We start from the raw sequence: 17660 nt of genomic DNA on the forward strand, positions 1-17660 counted from the left end.
GAAAGGAGCCTCAGTTTTCTCTTCTCCATGTGTCTCCATCCTCAGCAGGCCACCCGGGGCAGCTGGGCCACAAGTTTTCTTAAGGCCTCGCCTGGAAAGTCATGTAACATTTACTTCTGTCACATTCTAGTGGTCAAAGAAAGACAACAGCCCAGTCCAGATTCAAGGGGAAGAGAAATAGACACCACCTCTTGATAGGAAGAGTGGCAGCGTCACAGTGCAAAGGGGTGTGGAGACAGGAAGTGGTGGAAATTGTAGCCAACTTTTGCATCAACCACACCATCTCCCCTGTGTGCCCTTCATTCATTCATTCATTCATTCATCCATTCATTCATTGCACGCTTGAACACCCCCTAGGTTCCCAGCATTTACCAGACATGGGACACAGAGGTGATCTTGTCCTCATGGGGCCTCGAGACTGGTGGGGAAACAGATGAATAAACCGATATGTGCCACAAAGTTACAAGGAATGAGCATTTACTTTATAGATCTTTCTTTACACCGCACCTTTTTCCATAAAGAATGGAATCAGCCTGCCAAAAAGAGGCACAAGCAATAAAATTATGAATTTTAACCCCCAAAGAAAATTTAAACCGAAAGGGTAAAGAAGATAGTGTTTATTGAATAGCCAAGCATCTTACACACATTATCTCCCTCCATCTTTTCCATAACCCTGAGGTGAGGATTATTATTCCCCTTTCGTAGTTAAGCAAACTGAGGCTCATGGCAGATAAGTGACTCACCCAAGTTCACACAGGTCCTGAGTGGCAGAGCTGAATCACACTGCTGAGTCTGGCCTTAAAGTCTGTATGCTACAACAGAACAGCTGTAAAAGAGCTTCAGATTTGACTGAGCTTCCTAGCAGCCTGGGGGAAAAGGGAAACTGAACATAATGCCCGACTGACCACTAGGCAGGAAAAAGCCAGGCATTTCACTGAGGGGAAGCAAAGCCCTTCGTAGCACTCAATTAATTTTTCTTTGCTCAAGGGAGAGTTGATGAAGGAGAGCTTGTGGGGTGGAATTGATTGGGCTCAGCTTGGACAGTCCAAGTTGAATGATCCTTCAGCTTATATGCAGGGAGGTTCTGTCCTCCAGTAATCATCTTCCTCTGGGTGTGTGTGTGTGTGTGTGTGTGTGTGTGTGTGTGTGTGTGTGTATCTGTGTGTTTGTGTTTTTTTCTCTGGGTCACCATCTTTCTCTTTTTATCCCTCTCTGTCTCTTTTGCCTCTGTCCCTCCCTTGCCCACACCCAAAATGCAGAGTCCCCGCTACCCAAAACTCTGCTGGTTTTTAGGAAGTGCTGCGACATCAAGAGACTATGCACCAGACCCCAGCAGGACAGGACTTCCTCCCCACACTGTGCTGGGCGGGGCAAACGGGAAGGGGCCTGTTGTAGCTGAGATGACGCATCCCTGCCTGAGCAGCAGCTGGGTCAGTGGGCCACAGGAGCACAGGCCACCTTTCCCCGGGGGCTTCAGAATGGACTTGTGCCACCCAGGTAAGCACCTGGGCCGACCTGTCAGTTTCCTGTTCTGTAGAATGGGGATAACGGTGCCTGCCTCGCAGGAATCGGTGTGTAAATAGATATAACACAGACGGGACTTGCAGAAGCAGGCAACAGATATTTATGAGCTCAGGCTAGGTGCCAAGCTGTGTAGCATATGCTGGGAGTCCCGCGAACAAAGCAGGCATGGCCCCTGCCCTCGTGAGCTTACGCTCTAGACGGGGAGACAGACAGTAAATATATGAATGTACTATGTCAGGTGGTGACGAGCAGAATGAAGACCAGTAAAGCGAGATAAGGAAGATGGGTGGCTGGAAGTCCTCAAGAGGAGACTCCGTTTGAGCAGAGACTTGTAGGCGGGAAGGGAGTGATCCATGTGGGTTTCTGGGGAAAGAATATTCCAGGCAAAGGAACAGCCAGTGCAAAGGCCCTGAGGTGGGACTGAGAAAGGTTGTTTGTGTTGAAGATGATGATGTCTGCGAGAATGATAACTGTCTGGGTGGCACAAGGGCCCTGCAGCCCGTTTGGCCTCTGGTGGGTGACAGTGGCCTTTGGGGAGGCTAAGGGCACCGCTTTTGCCAGTGGAGCGGCCAGCAGGGGACCATGGCTGAGACCCTACCTGGTAAGCAGGAGAGGAGGCTGTCAGTTGGTACAGGAAGAGGACAGGACTGTGTTGTGCTGTGTTTCTGTGAGGCCGAGAGGAGAGCGGCCAAGTCTCTGTGCCCTGCATCTCAGAATGTTCCAACGTGGCCTGGAACTCCAGAAGACAAGGGTTGCCAGGAGCTGTCCAGTTCCCCAGGTCCAGATGACGTGAACCCTGTTAGCCACAGACCCCTTTCTTCAAACAAAACCTAAAACAAAGCAGTCTGAGCCCACTCACTGGGCCTCCCCTCGCCCCAAGTGTTCTGGGGAACACAGAGAACCACTGATCCATTTCAACAGCCCCCATTTTCAGCTGGAACAAAGGAGGCCAGGAGAGGGACAGTCTTGCTGAGGCAGGATGACTCCCCACCTCCAACCCTGTCCACTGCTCTCTCCCCGAACCCCAAGCTTCTCCTGGCGGCTTTTGGGGGCAGGTGGCTCGCGGACTGTACGGCTCGGTGAACACATCTTAGGGGCAAGTAGGGACGCAAGCAGAGACCCAGAAGGAACAGTGCCTGGCTCAAGGTCACTCAGCAGATGCGAGGGTGACAAGAAACAGTGAAGTAATCCCCCCCACACTGCCTGTCTTTCCACCGTTATTCTTGGGGTCTTCGTGTACAGAAGTCCTTAGGGTGGTTGCACCCATAATGCAAAGAGGAAACTGAGGCTCACAGAGGTGAACTGGAGGAGAGGACGGAATTGCCCAAAGTCGGGCGGCCAATTAGTGGCAGAATAAGGACAAGATCTGAGAAGAGCGAGAGCCCCAGCTGAGCCTGGGCTGTCAGGGAGGGGAGGGGCGAGGCCTCCCAGGGAGGCCAAGAGGTGAGTCACTGCTTTGCTTCAGGCTGGTCCTGGGACGACAGGGATTGAATGCAGTCACTGCAGGCAGTCTCTTGGGAGATGTGAGGACTGCACTGATCAGTTCATCTATTCATTCATTCATTCATTCAATAAGTAGTCCTGTGGTGTGCAGGTCCTGGGCTGTGCAATGCTAGAGACAGCAACGACCCAGCCACAAGCCCAGTCCTGAGGGAGCTGCTGGCTCGGAAATGGGGGGAGGGGGAGAAAACCCTATAGGAGAGTGACCCAGGGCAGATGTGCAAATGGGCACAGACCTGCAGCCTGGGAGAGAGCGACTCTCTCTACCCGGGGCAAGGGAGATCTGGGAAGACTTCCTGGAGGAAGTGGAGGGAGGGAAGGTCATTTCTCTGCTACCCAGACTGGGTCTTACTCGGAGCTCCTTCACAGCCCGGTGACTTGCCCTCTCTGAGCTCCGATTTGTCACCTCTAAGTGGACACCATCATCCTGGCCTCACCCCGGGGAAGTGGGGAAAGAACAAGGATTTGGAGTCAGCCCGACCTGGCTCAGATCTCAGCTGTGCACCAACCTGCCAGTGGCCATGATGGGCCTCTTCCTTCTGTGGGTTTCAGTTTCCCTGCTCATACAATGGACAGGATGGTGGCAAAGGGGCTGCCTGCCCTCCTCCAGCTGTGGGTGTCTGACACCCAGAAGCAGGTCCCCTCCCCCTAGGTCTGCTGAAAAGCTGAGAGGTCCAGGCAACAAAGCCCCAATGTGACCAAAGACAGCCGCGGGGCTGGTGCAGCAAGACTGCAGATTAAAAATAGAGGCAGATGGGTTGGGGGAGGAAGCCACACGATCTGATGCGCCTGCAGGCCCTCTGGGGCTGGGGCGGGGTGCAGCTCTGCTAGCCGCCCCCCATCTCAGACCCCCTCGCACCCAGACTCTGAGAAGCCTCCGCCTTTAGGGCCCCAGGATCGCACCCTCCTCCTGCCCTGGAAAGGGGAAGCGGGGCCAGCTGTCCTGGAAGCCAGGCTGCGAGCAGATTTCTAAAAATATGATGGGAAAGAGGAAGGACAAAGGGGAAGTAGAGAGGAGCCGGGGAGATGGCCGGGACGGCACCTGGGCACACTCAGCTGGCCTGGGCACGGGGTGCGGAGGGCAGCCCAGCCACGGGGCGTATGGGTCGGTGTCCAAGGGCGGCCTTCACGAGGTGTGGGAAGCACAGCGCGGTGAGGAGTAAACAGAGCTCATGGTGGTGGCAGTGGTTACCATCATTGTAATATCTTTGTGTTTTTTATCATTAGTGTCACTATTATTATCATTAAAATCCATCTCCCATGAGCTGCACCAGTGCCTGAAACTCCATCATCACTAGGCTTGGAGTCAGTAGTGACCCCCCTCAGGCTGTGTCCTTGTCACCCTCCCTGCACCTCAGTGTCGTCAGCTCTGAAATGGAGAGAAATCCCCACTTTTAAACAAATAGGTGAAGGGTTGGAAGACACCCCCCCCCATGCACCACAGGATGAGTGCCACAGGCTCGGGGCTGTCAGCACTGTTTCAGGGTTCAGATGTACTCGGCCAGCTGCCACCTGTTGGGGTCAGGACCTGACAGAAGGGGACAGTGGACTGAGAGGGTTCAGGAATGCTCCTGTCAAACCACGAAGAGCTGCATGAAGAAAAAGACAAATAACCCCTCTCTACCCTCACTCCAACCCACTCTCCCAGGACAAAGGAAAAAGCACTTCCCCAGCTCTACCATGTTGGCCTTGTTTTTTTTTGGTTTGTTTGTTTGTTGTTGTTGTTGTTGTTTGGCTGTGTTGGGTCTTCGTTTCTGTGCGAGGGCTTTCTCTAGTTGCGGCAAGCAGGGTCCACTCTTCATCGCGGTGCGCGGGCCTCTCACTATCACGGCCTCTCTTGTTGCGGAGCACAGGCTCCAGACGCGCAGGCTCAGTAGTTGTGGCTCATGGGCCTAGTTGCTCCGCGGCATGTGGGATCCTCCCGGACCGGGGCACGAACCCGTGTCCCCTGCATTGGCAGGCAAATTCCCACCCACTGCGCCACCAGGGAAGCCCTTGGCCTTGTTTTATTTCTTACCCAAAAAGAGAAAGGGGCTCAGACTGTAGACATCATCCAGCATCTTGTCTTCATTCTCCTTGGTGTTCAGCCACGGTCAACATTTCTGTGTCAGAATATCCAAGCTTAGCGTCTTGATGGGGTTTTGATGATTTGCGCAGAGATACCTGGCTTCTGAAGATCGATGTGAGGGTTGTGGCCTTGGAGGCCCAGATGAGTGTAAATCACAACTCGGTCACCTTCCAGCTGTGTCCCCTTGGGCAGGTCACTTAACCTCTCTGAGCTTTGGGTGCCTCATCTATAGAATGAGATTTAGAAATACCTTCCTCCAGAGCTGTGGTCAGGATCAAACCAGATAGTGGATGGCAAGAGCCTGGAGCCCCCAGGGCCTGAAGCACAGAAGGTGCTCAACCAGCATGCCTTTCCTTAGCCAACAGCTTGGCTTGTTTAGGAAGCAAGATCCCAGAACTGCTGCGGGGATGGGAAGGAGGTGACGGAGGGGGGGTGCCCAGACGGAGCACAGGAGGGCCCCTGAGAGGAAATGGAGACAATGAGTAGGGGCCGCTAGGCAGAGAGGAGAAGGAAGGGCATTCCAGACAAGGGGGAACAGCATGTGCGAAGGCCCGTGGAGGGAGCGAGCTCACTGGAACACGTGAAGGGCAGCCAGGAGGCCTCCAGCCTGGGGCAGGGGCGGGCCCAATGTGAGATGAGGGTGGGGCACCAGCAGGTCTGATGGACCCAGTAAGATTTGGGGGTTTTATCCCCAGGACAATGGGAGGCCATGGGAGGGGCAGAGTGGAGGCAGGGAGACTTCGGGAGGCCCTCAGTCATCCAGACAGCGGAGTCCAGGGTTGTGGGGAGGGTGGAGGCCATGGAAACAGAAAGAAGGTGGACAGGGCTTGGTGATGGACACAAGGATGAGAGAGGGGGTGCGTGTCAAGGTGCCTCCTGGGGTTCTGGCTGGGGTATCTGGGGGGCCATTCCCAGAGCTTGAGAACTCAGGAAGAAGGCCAGGTCGATGGGAAATTCTAGGAGTTCCGTTTCAGTCACAGTGACAAATGAGCGTTGGTCAGGACACAGGGGGATGGAGGGGTCTGAAGCTCGGGGAAGGGGTTGGAGCTGAGGGTGTGTGTGTGATTCCTTGGCCCAGGAGGGGAGAGGGGGATTCATGAGACCCCACGGGGAGAGAGGAGAAGTCAGCCTGGGACCCAGCCACGGGATCCACATTGGGGATTATCAATAGAAACACGGAATTCCCACCCAGCTTCTCTCCAACAAGCACCCTGTCTGGAGTCCATGTGGCCTCCAGCAGCAGGTGTGCCCTGGGCCAGAAACAGGCCTTCAGGACACAAGCCCCAGCCAACAGGAAAACAACGAAAAGCAAACAAAACACAAAAGTCTGATCTTTCACCCCAAAGTCAACTAGAGGTGATTGGGTTCTTCCACCATGGAACTCAGCCTCCCTTCACTCCTGACAGAGGAGTTCTGGGCCCCAGCCTCTAACGCTGCCTCCCTTGCTCTGGCCCTGCTCCTGTCTCCGTGAGGGTGGCCCCTCACTCCTTCTGTCCCTGCATGTCCCCAAAGGCATGCAGAACCCACCTCTCCTGGGATGGAGGCTTAGGTGTTGGCAAACTAATGTTTTGATCCCAGCACTGCCCCTTCTTGGCTATGTGACCCAGGGCAAGTCACTTCGTCTCTCTGACCTCAGTGTCTTAAACTGGGAAAGATCCACTTGAAAGAGTTGTGAAGATTAAATGACATGATTTACATGGAGCTGCTGGCATAGGTGTGTTTGAATTTAGAGGTTGATGAGACTCTTGCTTTGTCCCCTGGTGTAGGTACCACCTCCCCTCACCCCCCAGGAAACCAGGATCTCTAGACCTCATAGTTACAAGGACAGAAAGGAAAACTCCCAAGTGGGTCACTAGAAGGATGGTAGCGCTCCTATTCCTTCCTTGTTCCTGAATCCCAGGAGATTACCTCTTGGGGAAAGAGTACCATCTAATGGTCATTGATTTAGGGTGTAGAGTTCATCTTGGAGGAGGAGGACGCATCCAAGCAGGACATCATCTCCAAGCTGACACGTCAGCAGCACCTCCATAACTGCTCCATCGTTCCATCAGGCCAGCATCCTCTGGTGGTGAAATGTGTAAGAGGACCGTTGCATCCCATGGCCACATGCTCCTCCCACACCTCCTTTACTGTAAAGAGGGTCGTCCTTTAGTCTGATGTGTTGCAGTGTTCTGGGTCAGCAGATCAAGCCCTTGGACAGTGGTGCTGGCCAAGGCTCTGTGGGCAGGAAACGCCACCATATCCAGACCAAGGGATCCAATGTAATCGGTTTGCCACCAAGTTGCTGTTTGGTCTTCTCAAGAAAAAGTGGGTCTCTGTTGCTGGCAGGTCTGACATTCAGCAGTGGTGGTAGCTTGGAGAGCCTGGGTGAGTGGGTCCACGCAGAGCCTCCACAGAGGCCACATTCATTCATGTACCGTTGTACCAGCACTGGGCTAGCCAGTCAGAGACTCGCTGATGTCAACTGGCTGAGTCATTCTATCCGCCTGGTGACTTAGTGCCTCTCCTGTGGTGGCTGCTTCCTGGGGAACATTAGGGTGTTTTACAAAAATCTTCATACCCTGTGCCCACTCCCATAGGGCCACCCACTTGACTCTTCCCCGGAACCTCTCTGTTCCCAAACTTCCTTATTTCCTTCCTTCTGACCGAGAAGTCAAGGCATCTTCTACTGCCCATGAATGCATGTATATTCTTACTTCATGCCGCTTCTCTTTCCACATGAAATGGACCGGGTACCCTACCCAAAGCTCTGCTCACTGGGACGACTTCTCACCACTCTCTCTTGAACACCTTGAGCAGGTCTGTAGTTCAATAGCTGTCCAGTTTTACTTGTACACAAACACTGAGTCATCCATCCTGGAACCGAGTTCAGGCATTTTTCTCCTTTGTCATGAGGTCACAAGGGACCCATCCATAAAGACATAGTATGAGCTGAGGGACCTGGTACCACAGAATGACAACAAGTGGATGACATGAGGGTCTGGGTCACCTGTCCCTGGGGCTTCCTGGAGCCTTCTGTCTCTGCTCACACCTGTTCCTGGGTGAACCGCTTACAAAGGGTTGCTGTTGGGCTCACTTGACTTTATGACTTGGTGGGTCAGACCCATCTTGGCTGCTTGACAGGGAAATCATTACCATTTACACTTGCCACAGTGTTGCAGGAGCCTTCCTTCTGCGGGCCTGGCCTCTCCTTCAGTCAGTAGGGCCTGGAATCTAAAACCTGCTCAGGTCCACAAACCAGGCAAGGGCTCTTGGCTTTTCATGTAGTGACTGCCCTTTGGGAGGGGCATATCCTTGGGCAAGGCAGCTCCATTTGGGCTGAGGTAAGTTCCTGAGGAGGGACTCAGCTGTGAGTCATCAGGAGGCTACACACACACACACACACACACACACACACACACACACACACACAGAGCAGCTGAGGGAGTGGGTGCCTTGGTCCTGAGGGGGAGAACTGGGTGACACAACATGGCTCCCATTATACGTGTGTTGTACCCTTCCCGTATGTCAGACCCTCACTGAGTGTTTGACAAAATTCAGATTTTTTTAATCCTGACCACCACCGTCTAGGTTATGGTTCATGCTTCAGAGACAAGGACACTGGATAAGTTGAGTTTCAGGTGTGGCAGATGTAACAAAAAGACTCAGAATAGCAGTGACTGAGACATTCTCAAAACTTATTTCTCTCTCATTGAAAAGTCCAAGTGGGTAGCTGGTGGAGGTGAACGTGATGACTCTTCTCCACATGGCTGCCCAGGGCCCAGCCTCCTTCTAGCTTGGTGCTCTGCCACCTCTATACCCAGCTAACATCTCAAAGTCCAAGATGACTGCTCAGTCAACAGGAGGGGAAGTAGGGAAAGGGACCTCTTGATATTCTCTGCTTTTATTTGGAAGAGATCATATCTGTCCTTGCAAAACCTTTAAGAAATGTGGCCAGGTGCTTCCCAAAGCTAGGACTTGAGAGTCCAGAGGATGTGGATGGGCAGACAGGAAAAGGCATCACAGGGTGGAGGAGCTGTAGAGGCAAAGGTGGAGAAGTAAGACTGAGAGTTAGACCATTTTGGGGGCAGTGAGGAGCAGGCAGGCTGGACTGGCAGGCTCTTGTTGAGAATGGTGGGGAATAAGCCTGGCTGGATGAGGAATTCTCACCCTATGGAATAAGGATTCCGTGGAGATATTGACCAGGAGAGTGTTATGGATGGGACAGGAAGGGGGGTGGGGGTAGAGGTAGGTCAGCTGACCCAGGTGGGGGAATGGTCATAGCACACTGCCAGAACATTGGCACACCTGTGTCTCCTTTAATTCATTTCCAGGTGACGAGGAAAGAACTCAGACTTTGTCGTCATCCCAACCCAAGTCCCACCCTGGCTCAACAACTTGTGTCTTTGGGACCCTGGCCAGGTCACCTCACTTCTCTGAGCCTGAGTGTCTGGGGCAGGCACTGTGAAATGTCCCCCCAAATTCAGTTTCCCCATCTTACATAGTAAGGATATCAGGACCACCCTATTAAAGGCTCATTACCCAGCATCCCTTGAAGGTAGCTGTAACCGTGTGGCTACATCTGGCCAATGGGATGTGAGGCAAAATGATCACCACTTCCTGGTCATACAAACAAATGAATAAATGACAGATGCGTGATCCAGTGAAGAAGTAGAGTTGCAGCAAAGGATGAATGCCTTCAGCAAGTATTGCACTGAGCACCTGCTCTGTGTCAAGCTCTTTCTAGGGGCTGAGGATACAGCAGTGAGCAAAATTGTTGAAGTGCCTATTCTCATGGGGCTGAGTGGAATGAGTAGAACACAAAAGATGCAAGTAAACAAGATGGCTTAGGGAGTCTGTACCCAGAGGGACAGAAGAGACATAAAGCTGGTAGGAGGGGAGTGTGGGGAGGGACTGCTTTAGACAGGGCAGTCAGGGAAGGCTTCTTGGAGGAGGTGACATCTGAGCCAAGGCCTGGATGAAGAGGGCAAGCAAGTCATGGGTTTCTAGAAGGAAGAGGGCCCTGGGGAAGTGAGAGCTAGCTGGGGTGGCTGGAGCCGAGTGATGGAGGGGAGGGCGGGGAATGAGCCAGGGACCACCAGTTCTTCTCTCTCCAGACCCAGGGGAGCTGAGCAGCGGGGAGGCCGAGGAACTGCAGCGGATCAAATGGCATCGGAAGCAGCTTCTGGAGGACATCCAGGTGTGCTCACACTCACGCTCACAAACACACATGCTCTTGTCCACCCACATGTTCGTGCTGACACACCCTCAAACCACACATACCCACAAGCAAGCAGTCATACACGTTCGCACACCTCCTGACCCAGCCTGGGCCAAGAGCGGGGCCAGATTCCAGCCCACATGTAGCCTCAGCCCCAGCCCCCAGGAGAGGGGAGAACAGAATTCCCAGGGGAGTCCCCACTCCTGGGTTCAGCTGCTGGGCTCAGAGAGAGCCAGGAGAGCAGGGGAGAGAAAGGGAACCATCAGTTCAGCACCTACTATGAGCAGAGCCCCACCTGTATGGCCTCAGTCTGGTCTCATCTCCAACCCGGACCTCAGATTCATCCCCCCGAAAATGTAGACCATTTGGTCAAGATAACACCATTATCTGCCCAGCACTTGTCAGTTCACCAGTTTCTCAGACATTAGCTCATCTGATTCTCAGCAACCTTCTGAAACAGGCCCTGCTTGTGCTCCTGGAATGTGCCACCATGCTCGGTCCTGCCCCCGGGCCTTTGCACTCACAGTCCTCTCTGCCTGACACTCTCCTAATCCCTCCTCATGGCTCCTTCTTCTCCTGGTTCATTCTCAGCCCAAATGCCTCGCCTCCTAGGGGTCGCCCTGTCCACTCTGGCTGTAGTTGGTGGGACCCCACTTCCCATCGCAACGCGTGTACACCTAAGATTCCAGAGAAAGAAGAAGGCACAAGATAACTCCCTCAGCAAGTACTTACCATGTGCCAGGCTCTTTCTAGACCATTACTCTGATCATCTTCTGCATGGTTCTTTCATTTGCCCCACGATCCAAAGTCCAGTGGGGTGAGCTCCATGTAAGGAGAGCCTGGGTCTGTTTCCCACCACTATATCCCGAGTCCAATAGTCAGAGCATAGTAGGTACTCAGTTAATACTTACGAGTGAACCTTCATTTTATTTGTGGGGAAGCCACTCAGTGACTTGGCCAAGTTCACATGGACAGGAGCTGATTGGGCTCAGAAAGAGGCTCCAGGCCCCATGCTGCTCCTGGGCCCCAGGACAAAGCCCTGTTAGGACCACCCCCATCCCAGAGATCTTCAGGGAGGTGAGGGAAGGCAGGGGTGCCTTTGGGGGCTCTTGCTGCTGCCACTGAGTTAGGGAGTCTCCTCTGCCACTGGGCACCTCCCGCCAGGTCAAGATGGAAGAGGCTTGGGGGTTGTCAGGGAAAGCAGAGGCTTGGAGTCAGATGCTGGACATGTCCCTTCACCTCTCTGGGCCTCCGTGTCCTCTTCTGTAAATTTCACTGGAATTGCAAAGTCCCTGAGAAGAGGTCCTGTGCCGTCTTGTACCCTGTTGACCCATAGCTCCTGGCTCGTAGTGGCCACAGAGTCCAGGGAGCGGGACAGGGTAAATGGATGGAGGGAGGGAAACCAGAGCGGAGCTGGGGCCCGATCATTGGGTGAGAGGGGGTACCTCCTGCCTGGCCAGGCAGTAAGGAGCCATGGATGGAGTTTGAGTGGAAAAAGGGCCGGCACCAAGCGGTGCTTCAGAAAGATGGCAGCCGGGCGGAGGAGGGCTTGCCGGGAAGCTTTGGCTCAAGGCTAGGACACTTTTCAGCTGCAGAGGTGAGAGATGGGAAGACCAGAAATAGAGTGGGGGAAAGGCTAGGGACTGGGGACTCCCTCACGCCACGAGAGGAGCCCCGGGAGAACTAGGGATAAACAGAGGCAAGAAGTTTGACTTGGGATTTTGAGGATGTGAGATATTCGGGAAAGGGATCCACCAGGGGGAGGGTCTCTTAGTGGCAGCTCAGGACAGAGGTTTGGGAATCACGCCTGGAAGTGGGAATGGCTGTGTTTGGGGGGGGGGGGGGTGTCGTGAAGCCCTTTCTGTCCCAGGCTCCGTCCCCTGACTCTACCTCCCCACCCTCCCCCCGCCCGCCACCCCACAGAAGCTGAAGGACGAGATCGAAGATGTGTTTGCTCAAATCGACTGCTTCGAGACAGCAGAGGAGAGGTGAGGGGCCTGGCAGGGGACCCTGGGAAGCTGCCACAGTGGCTTCCTGAGGACGTCACATGCCATGAGTGAGAGTGAATGAGCCCGGGCCCTGGTGAAATCAGGGGTCGGACCCCCAGAGGGGAGGCATAGGGGGGTGAAATAGGAACAGGGCGGCCCTGACACTCCATCCCATGGTCTGGTCTGGTCCTTGCTTCCAGCAACCCCTCTCTTCAGCAGCAGCCCCGTTCTCCCACCTCCTCCACCCAAAGTCTCTCCCAACCCACCTGACCCAGCCCCTGACCAATCGCTGGCCAGGAGCATCCTGGGTTGGGCCAGGGAGAGGGGAATTTCAGCCCCAAGTATGAGGATAAGGAAGCCAGGGGCCTTACAGGGACAGGAGCCTGGCCTGTGGCAAGGCCGAGGCTGGTCCACTTCACTCCACCCGTAAGGTGTCATCACCCCACCCCTTCTATAGGAAGACTGCCCCTGGCTCTGTGACCTGCGGTCGGTCCTCCCCTAACTGAGCCTCAGTTTCCCCACTTGTACAATGAGAAGGTTGGTCCCTACATAATCCCCTAGGGCCCCAGGGCACTGACTCCTCCATACGGTGTCCCAGGAGATCCCCACCCTGCCCCTGCCAGCCTTCAGTTCCCTGATGCCTCTGATCCCCACCTTCCTAGCCCGGACACGTGCACGCACTCACGCCCACATACACACGTGCACCGCCCCCGTGTCTCCAGCCCCAAAAATGACAACAACATAACATTTACACGGCACCTAACGCTAGCTATTTTCAATGCTTGAACCTTTCAACAATGCTTGGGGGGGCAGGTGATAGTCACCGCATGCTACAGATGAGGAAACCGAGTCCCAGAGAGATGAGTGGGATTTGCACCAGAAGCCTGGCTCCAAAGTCTGTGCTGTTACCCACAACCTCTTGCTCCCCCTCTAAGCACGGGGCCCCTCTACATCCCCCCCAGGAGCATCTCTGGCTCCTGAGGCCACAGCTCCAGAGCTGGGCCCATTGGAAATATGGTCCTTGTAGCTCAGGAAGGGCCCCAAGCCCTGCATTTCTCACGTTCTCCCCGGTGATTCCAGCCCCACTTGGAGGCCCTTAGGGAATACTGGCTCTAGCTGAGGGAAGCGTCCTCGGGGATTGGAGGGGTGTCCTGGGGTCCGGGGGCGTCCAGGCTGATGTCTTCCTGTCTACAGCCGCATGGCCCAGAAAGAGAAGGAGCTGGGCATCGGGCGCAAGAAATTCAACATGGATCCCGTGAAGGTAGGCAGTGCGGGGGCCGAGTCAGGGGGCCGGGAGAGCTGCATGCTGGGGCCCTCCACGATGTCCTCTTGTTCCCCCTCAACTGACACAATTACCCACTTTACAGATGAGGAAACTGAAGCCCCGCCGGGCTCAGCATCTTATCCTGCCCCACGCCTGTTATGGCTGGGGGCTCCGCCACCCCACAGCATAGTAGCTCCGGGGCATGAGGTGGGAGCCAGGAGGATGCAATGGGGTCTGTGATGTCTGTGCCCCGCTCTGTGAGTTGGACTTTGGGCAGTGGGGCCCTTAAACTCTGGGACTCAGTCTCCAGAAGTGTCCTCCAGCCCCTCGGCTGGGGAGCCAGTCCTGAGATGCTGGCGTGGAGCCCTGAGTGCTCAGGGCTCAGCTACGCTCTAACCCCACCCCCACTGGTCTCAGAGCACCCCCAGTCCCCACCCCTCGCCCAGCCAGGTGGCCCTGGGCTCCTTTCCTGTAGGAGCCGGGACAGGAGGAAGCCACAAGTTGACACACAGAGGTGGGGTCAGGGAAGACACGGGGTCCCTGGAAATTTACTGCTCTCGCTTAGAAGGTTGCCTCTTCCCCATCACAGGCCTCCCGTGTCCCAGTGGCACAGCAATCAACCCCTGCCCCCATCCACACAGACCACACAGACCACACACACACACACAAACACACACACACACACACACACACGCGCGCGCGCGCGCGCTAACTCACTTCCTACCTGATCCTGCCTGAGCGCCCCTCAGGGAGGGGCCCCTGAGGGATCCCCTGGGCCATCTGCCCGTCACTCAGAGCCCTCCACAACCTGTCCCCCCTCTCCCAGCAGCCTCTTCTCCAAAAGGAATAGGGACTCGAAGGCATCATCACGGAAAACCAGACAGCAACCCCTCAAACTCCTAAAATTAGATGACAGACTTCCATTCCCTGGGTCGTGGGGAGAGATGTCTGAGATATTGTCAGATCAGAAAATCGGCGAGGCACACTCCCATTTTCACACAGAAAAGGGAGGAAAGGACCACCAGGGAAACTGTCTACCTCCGAGTGGTAGGACTGAGCAATTTCCTCTCCTTTTGACTGAGCAGTTTTTTTCTAACTTTTATACAATGGACATAGATTACTTGTAAGAAAAAATGAAACACTATGTTTAAATAATATGAATTTTAAGGGGGACAAAAGGAAGGGCTGAATCATTCAATCTTAAAATTATAAATTCATAGAATCATCGAAGCATATCCTCAAAGAGTGTCAGACTGAAGGGCACCCTGGGGAGCACCTGGCATGAACCTGGTTCACGGCAGGAACCCCATCTCTCTTTGCACATCTCTGCTGATGGGGAACTCACCACCTTACACAGGCAACTTCTATTAAGGAGGGAACACGACTTCCCAGAACAAGCTGTGCCAATGCTAGAATGCCAGGCCCAGGGCTCTGGCCACAGAGGCTCTCTCCCTCCCTCCTCCCAGGCCAGCTGCTGGGTGGGGCTACTCACGGGCTCTGTGTACCACCTCCAGGGCATCCAGTACCTCACTGAGCACAAGCTGCTGACCCCGGATGTCCAAGATATCGCCCAGTTCTTGTACAAGGGCGAGGGCCTCAACAAGACGGCCATCGGCACCTACTTGGGGGAGAGGTAAGGAGGGCGGGGCCTTAGGGAGGTAGAGGATGAGGGTGTGCTGGTGTGCACCAGTGTGGGTGAAGGGATTGTGTGTGCAGGTAAGTAAGGGAATGAGTCATGTTAGGAAAGTCATAACTCCTGGGGTTCAGTGGCCTAACTGATCACGTCCCTCCAGACCCTGAACCAAGGGCTGCCTGCCGGCCTTCATTCCTTCCTTCACTCATTTAGAAAACAAGTAGATATTTTTAGTATCTACCGTGTACCAGACAGTGTTCCAAGCCCTGGATGTACACCAGTGAACAAGATAGACAAAACTCCTGGTCGGGGGGGCGGGCAGGGGGATTAAATTGGGAGTATGGGATTAACAGATGCACACTACCATATATAATAGATAAACAACGAGGATTTACTGTGTAGTACAGGGAACTATATTGAATATCTGTAATAAACTATAATGGAAAAGAATTGAAAAAAAGAATACAGATATATACATACATATGTATAACCAAATCACTTTGCTGTGCACCTGAAAATAGCACAGTTGTAAATCAACTATACTTCAGTTAAAAAGAAACAAACCACTGGATGTCCAGCGGTTAGGACTCGGCACTTTCACTTCCATGGGCCTGGGTTCAACCCTGGTCAGGGAACTAAGAGCCCACAAGTCACGCGGCACGGCCAAAAACAAAGACAACACAAAATCAAAAAGCTCCTACCCTCAAGGAGGTACATTCTAATGGGGAAGGCAGATCCCAAAATATGTACAATAAGTTAGAAAATTATAAGTTCTTTGGAATACAAATAAAGCAGGGAAGGGAGATGAGAAAGTTCTGGGAGCCATGCTTCGAAGGCTGTGGACTTTAAATAGTTGTGGACACAAAGGGTCTCACAGAGAAGGTGAACTTTGACTGAAATTTAAAGGAGGTGAGCAGTGCAGCTCTGGGGGAAGAGCATTTCAGGCAGAGGGAACAGTGTGTGCAAAGGTCCTGGGGCAGAAGCTGCTTAAAGAACAGCAGGCTAGTGAGACTGGAAGAGAGAGAGGAAGGGAGAAAGTAGCAGGTGACAAGGTGGGGATCCCTGAGAGGGTTCTGGGCAGAGGAGTGGTCTGAGGGGACCCTTCTGGCTGCTGGGTGGCAGATAGACTATAGGGGACAGGCGTGGAGCTGGGCCAACAAGCCAGGGACCCTTCCCCCAGGCTCCCCAGAGGACACTCTCCTTCTAAGCAAGCAGGGAACCCAGGTGGCAAGAAGGGCAACGCTTTCTGATTTCAGATGTGGGAAGGGGGAGGAAAAGGGGGTGGGCATTTTCTCTGATTTTACAGATGTGGACACTGGGGCTTGGGGAGGTCAAGTGGCTTGTGTGGGGTCACCCATGAAGGAAGTGACAGAGGAAGGATTTGACTCAGGGCAGGCCGCTCTGAAACCAGAGCTCCCCTCCTGGGTGAGGACAGTGTTGGTGAGCCGTCGCGGGGTGGGGCGTCTGCTGTGTGTGGGAGGACATGGACGTGCACACGGGGGCGGGGGGGACTGTGATGTGGGCTCAGACAGATGGGAACAGACCAGATGGTGGCTGGATTCAGAAGGAGGACATCTCTCCCCTCCTTGGCCTCCCCCACCTCAACCGCCCCCCCGGAGGTGGGTGTCAGCAAATGCCCGAGTGTGTCCCGCCCTCCCTTCTGCCTCCTCGCCAGGGACCCCATCAACCTGCAGGTCCTCCAGGCCTTCGTAGATTGCCACGAGTTCGCCAACCTCAACCTTGTCCAGGCCCTCAGGTGAGTGGTGCAGGGGGCAGGGGCCTGACCCCCGAGGGTGGCACGGCAGGAAGGGTTGGGGCATCACCACCCACATGGCTAACAGCACAAACAAAGCATCAGGAGAAAGAATGAATAAATGAGGGAACTCCCTGGCGGTCCAGTGGTTAGGACTCAGCGCTGTCATTGCTGAGGGCCCGGGAACTAAAATCCTACAAGCTGCGTGGTGCAGCCCCAAAAAATTTTTTAATAAATAAATAAACTTAATTAATGACATTATCCCCCCCATAGAGCTGAGGTTAGATGAGATAATAGGTGTGGACTGCCTGGATCAGTAGCTGGCTCGTTACTATTATTATATTACATCATTATTATAATAATATTAAATCATAATCATTATTACTATTATGATGCCATTCCCATCCCACTGCTCTTTGGATTAGTGCTTGTTTTACTTATTTTATTAATGCAGCTTAGTGTGTACTGCATTTATTATTACTTATTATTTTCTAATTAGGATATTATTGTTGCTACTCATTTTTACAACAATGGGAGGCATTACAGTATATGCGTTAGGAGCACAAGCTCTGGAGCCAGACTGCTCAGTTCATATCCTATCTCTGCTACTCATCCCTTGGGAAAGTCACACACACACACACACACACACACACACACACACACACACACACAAAACTCTCCGGGGCTTCCCTGGTGGCGCAGTGGTTGAGAGTCCGCCTGCTGATGCAGG

General features: G+C 53.8%; 1 protein-coding gene across 2 annotated transcripts in view; it reads left to right on the top strand.

The window, feature by feature from the left end:
- Nucleotides 1-1400: 1400 nt before the first annotated feature.
- CYTH4 (cytohesin 4) overlaps nt 1401-17660 on the top strand; it is a gene marked incomplete at its 5' end in the record, with an annotated part of 30719 nt that continues 14459 nt past the window's right edge. The window contains 6 exons of one of the 2 annotated variants that reach the window (XM_082665064.1): nt 1401-1497; nt 10189-10271; nt 12216-12280; nt 13475-13541; nt 15059-15177; nt 16853-16933. In XM_082665064.1, coding sequence (XP_082521190.1) covers nt 1401-1497; nt 10189-10271; nt 12216-12280; nt 13475-13541; nt 15059-15177; nt 16853-16933 — 512 coding nt within the window. Of the gene's footprint in view, nt 1498-10188; nt 10272-12215; nt 12281-13474; nt 13542-15058; nt 15178-16807; nt 16934-17660 lie in introns of both variants that reach the window. The other variant, XM_082665065.1, reaches the window with a different exon arrangement.

The sequence above is a fragment of the Grampus griseus genome (genome assembly GCF_964374135.1).
Source record: "Grampus griseus genome assembly, chromosome: 11".
In the NCBI taxonomy this organism is placed as follows: domain Eukaryota; kingdom Metazoa; phylum Chordata; class Mammalia; order Artiodactyla; family Delphinidae; genus Grampus; species Grampus griseus.